The sequence below is a fragment of the Culicoides brevitarsis genome, chromosome 2, assembly GCF_036172545.1.
Source record: "Culicoides brevitarsis isolate CSIRO-B50_1 chromosome 2, AGI_CSIRO_Cbre_v1, whole genome shotgun sequence".
NCBI classification, from domain to species: Eukaryota; Metazoa; Arthropoda; class Insecta; order Diptera; family Ceratopogonidae; genus Culicoides; species Culicoides brevitarsis.
Window position 1 is genome coordinate 8,363,697 of NC_087086.1, and position 7,241 is coordinate 8,370,937.

At 26.7% G+C, this 7,241-nt stretch overlaps 1 protein-coding gene across 1 annotated transcript; it reads right to left on the reverse strand.

Moving 5' to 3' along the window:
• Nucleotides 1-3,722: 3,722 nt before the first annotated feature.
• LOC134828436 (venom carboxylesterase-6-like) lies at nt 3,723-7,046 on the reverse strand. The gene is made up of 3 exons (XM_063841414.1): nt 7,000-7,046; nt 4,411-5,889; nt 3,723-4,346 (listed from the first exon to the last, which is right to left on the reverse strand). Exons 1-3 carry the CDS (start codon nt 7,044-7,046, stop codon nt 4,085-4,087), a joined length of 1,788 nt encoding a protein of 595 aa, XP_063697484.1. The 3' UTR covers nt 3,723-4,084.
• Nucleotides 7,047-7,241: the final 195 nt, after the last annotated feature.

The following is a 7,241-nucleotide window of genomic DNA, read 5'->3' on the forward strand; positions in this document are numbered from 1 at the left end:
CGACAGGAAAGCAGAGACAAGACATGCACGGATATAGAAAAGCAGAAAAACGGCATGAAATTCAATTAAAAATCAGCAATGCATGGAAAATTGGACGACACATGGTGATGTTGTCGACGTCAGACGTGTGCACAGAAGGGAGGAATGCAATAAAATGGACGAGTATACAGAAAATATTTTCTGATTTGATCATGTTTAAGTGCGTGTTAAATGCACTTGTGTTTCCTCCTTTATTTCTCTCTCTTCGCTTCGTTTTGTGACGATGGCTGTTCGTGAAAGACAGATTTTTTCAAGACACCCCAAGATGTCTGAGTTTGTTAGTGTAAATTAATTAAATGTCTAATTCTTCAAACAGAGTTGTAATAATCGTTGGACAACGAATTTACGGAGGGACACGAGACGACATTAGACCAACACTCACATGCTTGGGTATTTATTTGTGATAAACGTGTGGTCAATATGCTTGCGGTTTTTGGTTCGTTTTTGTATTTTCCATGCAATAAATATGTACTGTGAGTTCAATTTTTATTTTATGCCTTTTATAATTTTTATTTTTCTCTGTTTCTATTTTTTTACTCTGTTATTTTTAAAATTTTTTATAAATATTTTTTTAATTTTTTAAATAATTATTTTTAAAAATTTTTTTATTTAAATAATTATTTTTAAAAATTTTTTTAATTTAAAAACAAATAAAAAAAAAATTTAAAAAAAATCAAATTAACTTTTTTTATTCATTAAATTATTTTTTTAATTTTATTTAATATAATTAATTTTTAATAAAATTTTAATAATTTTTTTTAGGTATTTAAATTAAATTAATTTTTTTTTAATTTCAAAATATAATTAATTTTTTTTAATTTCAAAATTTAAAAAAAAAATAGAAAAAATAAAATTGTTTTAAATATTTTATTCAATTAAATTATTAATTTTAATTAATTAGTTTTAAAATTTTTTCTATTTATTTTAATTTGATATTTATTTAAATATAATTTTTTAAAAATTGAAAAAAATTTAATTTTTATCAACAAAAAATTTTTTTAAAAATTAAAAAAAAAATTATAATTATTTAAAGTAAAAACTTTTAAATAATTATTTATTTTATTTTATATTAAAAAATTATTTTATATTAAAACATTTTTTTTTTTTTTTTTAAACAAAATAAATGTTAATTTTTATTATAAAATAAAAAAAAAAAATTAAAATTAAATATTTTTTAAGAAAATTTATCAAATTATATTAAATTTAAGAAAAATTTTTTTTTTAAAGAAAACATAAAAAAAATAAACTAAACGCACAGTAATTCTAATATTCTACAACAAACGAAAGGTACCAAGTGCATAAGGAGAAAGATGTGAGGTATCAAGTGCAATTGCATGTAAATACTTGACTGCACTTTAAAAGCTTCATAATATAATTGAAACGATGTAAAAGAAGGTTTTCTCTTTAAAATTGCATTTTCAGCATAAATGTAACTGTTTGCAGGCAACAAAAAGGTAAATGTAACCAAGATTGTGTTGTTGTCAGAAATTCATTTTCCAAAGAGAGCATTATAAATAATATCAGAAGAAGTATCATTATTATACTTGTTTTACATTATTAAACATGACTATGATTGCAGCCAGGTTGTTATCCAGAAGCCACAACAAGATAATATTGATACGTGTCAGGTAGGCAAATACCTCTACGCAACATATGGGACACAGAAATAATTTAAGATGCTGATTGGAATCATACAGCCGTTTTATTTGAAGAGGTCTTTCAAATTAATTTGTGGAAATTTTCGTGTCACAAGTTGATTGCAAAGTTCATATTTTGTAAATTTTATTATTATTTTGCACAACAAAAAATATTTGACCGAAAGTTGAAATTCAATATTATAAATATATATATAAATAAATATAAATATAAATATAAATATAAATATAAATATAAATATAAATATAAATATAAATATAAATATAAATATAAATATAAATATAAATATAAATATAAATATAAAAATATATAATATGTTTATCAAAATATAAATATAAATATAAATATAAATATAAATATAAATATAAATATAAATATAAATATAAATATAAATATAAATATAAATATAAATATAAATATAAATATAAATATAAATATAAATATAAATATAAATATAAATATAAATATAAATATAAATATAAAATATAAATATAAATATAAATATAAATATAAATATAAATATAAATATAAATATAAATATAAATATAAATATAAATATAAATATAAATATAAATATAAATATAAATATAAATATAAATATAAATATAAATATAAATATAAATATAAATATAAATATAAATATAAATATAAATATAAATATAAATATAAATATAAATATAAATATAAATATAAATATAAATATAAATATAAATATAAATATAAATATAAATATAAATATAAATATAAATATAAATATAAATATAAATATAAATATAAATATAAATATAAATATAAATATAAATATAAATATAAATATAAATATAAATATAAATATAAATATAAATATAAATATAAATATAAATATAAATATAAATATAAATATAAATATAAATATAAATATAAATATAAATATAAATATAAATATAAATATAAATATAAATATAAATATAAATATAAATATAAATATAAATATAAATATAAATATAAATATAAATATAAATATAAATATAAATATAAATATAAATATAAATATAAATATAAATATAAATATAAATATAAATATAAATATAAATATAAATATAAATATAAATATAAATATAAATATAAATATAAATAATAAAATTAAGTTAAAAGTTTATTTAAGTTCTCTATAGATTTGACCTAAATTTGGTTTTATAAGACAATAATTTAATTTATCGAAGTATTATTGATATATTACTGACAATAATTGATATCATACCTTATGGCTCTTCTGTCAAGAAGTGTTTGACTAATGACTCTTTTAGATCCATAGAAAATTTCAAAATCAATACTCTACTTACCTGTTTTTGACTTTTCAGACATCTTGTTGAACATCTCAACCCAAACTGCTCTAATTGGCTTTAAAGCACTTCAAGACTTATATTTAGGTCATTTCAACAGAATTCAACCAACTAGAATTGCATCTCCAACTGTATAATCAACAATGGTTTCGCGAAAACTTTTCACTACAATGCCTTCAAATAAAAATCCCGCTTTATAACAAAAGTAAATGGCAATGTATATTTTTATGACAACACAACAACAAAAGATCAGCTTGTTGTCACATCATTCATTCGCTTTTATTATCGTCATCTAACAAGAAACAACCGAAACGGAAACTACAATAGACGACGACTTCATTCATAAGAAGAATAATAATAAATGCTAACAAAAGGAAAATATCGAACGCATGCAGATCATTTTCTCTCGAGAGTTCTTTGAAACGCATCACAGGAGTGAGCAAAATTGAAAAGACTTTCCGGGAAAAACTCAACAATGAAAAATCTTTTGCGTAAACAATTTATTTTATTTATTTGCATTTCATATGAAGCACAACTGGAAATGCAAAATGAGACTCTTGACTCATGTCGATGGTTGGAAAAACAAATTTTTTGCTTAAATTCTGATAAATTTCCTAAATTGTTACAAAACCCCATATTTATCGACATTTGTAATGAAAAATCCATATAACCCTATGCTGTCATTTACCCTCGGCATCTGTAGGAGGAAATAGATATTTCAGCAATTTTTATGTTTCACAATGCGATAGAAGTGAAAGTTATTAAAAAGGGGACTGTGTTGCCTCCTGCTTCTCGGGGACTCGCATCAACATACATTTACCATTAAATTATGTTCGTTGATCCTCCACATTCGGGAAAACGACAGGGGTGCATTGTCTTATGTCGCTCATGGATCAATTTAATAAACATATTACTTGCGAAACAAGACACAAAAAGGGATGAAATTGTAGATTTATTTCAATATATTAACTATTTTATCGCTTGACGCACGTTTTGTTTCCCGAACGTTATGAATTCTTATCAAGATGAAACAAGAAAAGGGATCTAAAATCAACAAATTAAACAATTTAGAAACTGTAAAGTTGGAAGAGAATCGAAAAAGTGACCAAAAAAGGACAAAATGTTGATATGCTTGAGGCTTGATTGTTTTGTGGCGATGAATTGTCCAATATTTCTCGGATTTTGCCCCAAAATAATTTTTCTGTAAATTTATCAAGATTTTCTGTCGTCACAGTGCTATAATTGTTCGGCCCTCGAATATGAGTAAAAGTAATGCTTTTTTTCAAAGATGGCGTCGGTTCAAGATTTTTCCCGCCAATTTTTGGAATACTGTAAACAAACAAATTTTTAATGGAATTAAAGTCAAATTAAAGCAAGAAAATGAATACATTACCTTGTATAAGCAAAACTTTCATAAATATCGAGTAAATGTCCCATGACGAGTTGCTCCTCAAGTGTGAATGGAATGTTGCTACGTAAGCTCGTGTCATATATCAACACCATATCCTCTCCATGTGCAATTCCCTTGACTTTATTACGACCAGATAAAAATTCGCCAAAGCCGTATTCCGTTTTGAAATCGAAGCCATAGATGTAGGTCGGCATAAGAGGACTAAATTGCTCGATAGATTCATGAATTCCAGCGAGAAAGAGAGAATCTGTTAAAATTTTAACGAAATACGTAAAGGTCTCTTCAAGGATGGGAACTTTTCCCAAATAACGCTCTCGAATGATTTTTGTGATGTTTTCCTTTGTCTCATTACTGAAAACTGGGAAATGTAAAATATGAGGAAGGATATTGTCGAAATCTTCGTTGATTTGAGTTAAAAGCTCAGGATTCGCTAAAAATTCTGCTCCGGGGTAATATCCTTCGTCACGAACTGCTGCTATGATAAGAGGTTTAAGTTGAACTTCTCCTTTAGAAAATGTTTCTTTAGGACTTTCGGAAATGAATGAGTTGATAGAATCCGCTTCCAACACGACTCCAAAAGGATTGAAAGGATTTCCTTCAAAAGGTTGAAAAATTGGATCTCCTGTCATTTGAACCAAATCTTTAGCTGATATTTGTTTCAAACATTCAATGCTTTTCGTGAAAGGATGATCATCGATGTCACATTCAAATTTCTTACAAATTACATGGAAACGCCATTCAGGTGAGCTTTGCCATACCCATGGATTGAATACAGAACCACTATGAGCAATACCTTTAGAGAAAAGTCCCTTCGACATTGGCGAAATGTAATGAAATTGAACACTTGCTGCTCCCGCTGACCATCCAACGATCATCACATTATCAGGATCTCCTCCAAAAGCTTCAATGTTTCGTTGAATCCATTTCAAAGCCATTACTTGATCTTTTAATCCCATATTTCCTGTCATTCCAGAAGCACCTGCTGACAAAAATCCCATCAAACCAAGTCGATAATTGAAAGTCACAAAGACAACTTTTCGTTTTATCAAATGTTCAGGTCCCCATTCGGCGCCTTGTCCGTAAATGAAGCCGCCGCCATGAATATGAACTATTACCGGAAGTTTTGCTTCTTTATCAGGCTCTTGAGTGTAAATATTGATGAACAAACAATCCTCGTCGCCATTTACAGTTCCTTGATATTGAATGCATTCACTTCCGGGCTTCGAAGCATTCCAAATATCAGCATGAATTTTTGTATAAGGTACAGGATCAGCAAATCTCAAGTCTCCAATCGGTGGCTCAGCATATCGAATACCTTCAAAGGCATGAAAATCTAATCGAGGGTCGCTACGATATGGACCGTTCTCTGTTTGAACAACTACTGGATCAAGAGCTGTTGATATTGAAATCGTAAGTAAGAGCAATAAAACACTAATGAACATCTTCGAATAACGATTGAAACTAAAATGAAATAGAAAGTCAATTTAAACATCTAAAAAGGTCAAAAAGCAACTTGATATGTTTTGACAGAACAATTGATAAAGCAAGAATCGAATGCAAGTAATTAAAGAATCGATTGAGTCGTTATCTAACTTTACTTCCGGATCATTTTTCAAAACAATTTAATGTAAATTCATCAAGAAGAGGGGAGATGAAAAAAAAATCGTTTGAAGTCGATTTGACTTTTATCATTGAATCATCAATACGAATTCACCCACAATCTGTTCAATAACCGTTCTCTATTTGTTATTCCATTATCAAAGCAAGCCAACTTTTGTTTGCCAAAGTCGAATCGCTCGAAAAAATAAAATAAAATTGACTAGAACAGTGAATGACGAGGCAAGTTGATGGGTGTCATAATACGAAAGTAATGCAGAGCTAAATTAAAAGAAAACATTTGATTTCAGTTTGGATAAATATTTGAGATCGATGATGAGTGAAATGGAAATGTTTGTATAAATATCCAAAGGGAATATTGCGTCTCTCCGTGTGATGTATGTGTAGAGGAGAGATAGAAATATTTTTTTTTGATGTTGTATTTGTCGACTGTGGTTAAGAACAAACTTCGCAATGAAAAAGGTTTTTCCACATAATTCTTTTTGGGTAGATTAGTAAATAGACCTTCAGCGATTTCGTGACATGCTTTCACTTTTTTTTATTAATATCTGAAAGTATCTTAACGAGAATTACGTAAAATCTCCAATGGCGTCGATTTTCATATAGTTCCTTCATTAAGAGGTAGAGGGCGTGTTAAGATCTTTATTTGAGATCGTCTGTCAATAAATCTTTAACTATAAAAATTTTATATTTTTATCAAAATTTTGCTATTAGAGCATCAAAGATCGCTTAGTTCATTCAATAGCCGATAGAGGGCGTGTCAAGATCTTCTTTTAAGATCTTTCATGATCTTTGATCAGTTTGTTGGTAACAAATCCATGATCTTCCGATCAGTTTGTTGGTAACAAATCCATCACGGTATATTTTTAATTTAAATTACATAAAGCCTACAATTTTAACTCGTTACGCCGCAGTTGTACATTTTTTTGCAATGGATATCGTTTGTTTATTTACCATTCCAGCAAAATATTTCGCTTTACGCGCAATTCCAATTTTTCCATCAACAAAATTCACACAGCACTCAAAGTGAAAATCAATTTGCAGTCAGTCAATAAGTCGAAAATGATTGCATTTTTACCACGATGGCATTTTAGCACAGCACTCAAAGTGAAAATCAATTTGCAGTCAGTCAATAAGTCGAAAATGATTGCATTTTTACCACGATGGCATTTTAGCAACAGCCACATTTGACAGAA

What these genes read in the sequence shown, in the direction of transcription:
- LOC134828436 (XM_063841414.1), bottom strand. Translation starts at nt 7,046, where the DNA reads ATGGAAAAATTGGAATTGCGCGTAAAGCGAAATATTTTGCTGGAATG. An exon ending in CGAAATATTTTGCTGGAATG is followed by an intron (nt 5,890 to 6,999) that starts GTAAATAAACAA and finishes ATTTCATTTTAG; the next exon opens with TTTCAATCGTTATTCGAAGA. An exon ending in GAAAGTTTTGCTTATACAAG is followed by an intron (nt 4,347 to 4,410) that starts GTAATGTATTCA and finishes GTTTGTTTACAG; the next exon opens with TATTCCAAAAATTGGCGGGA.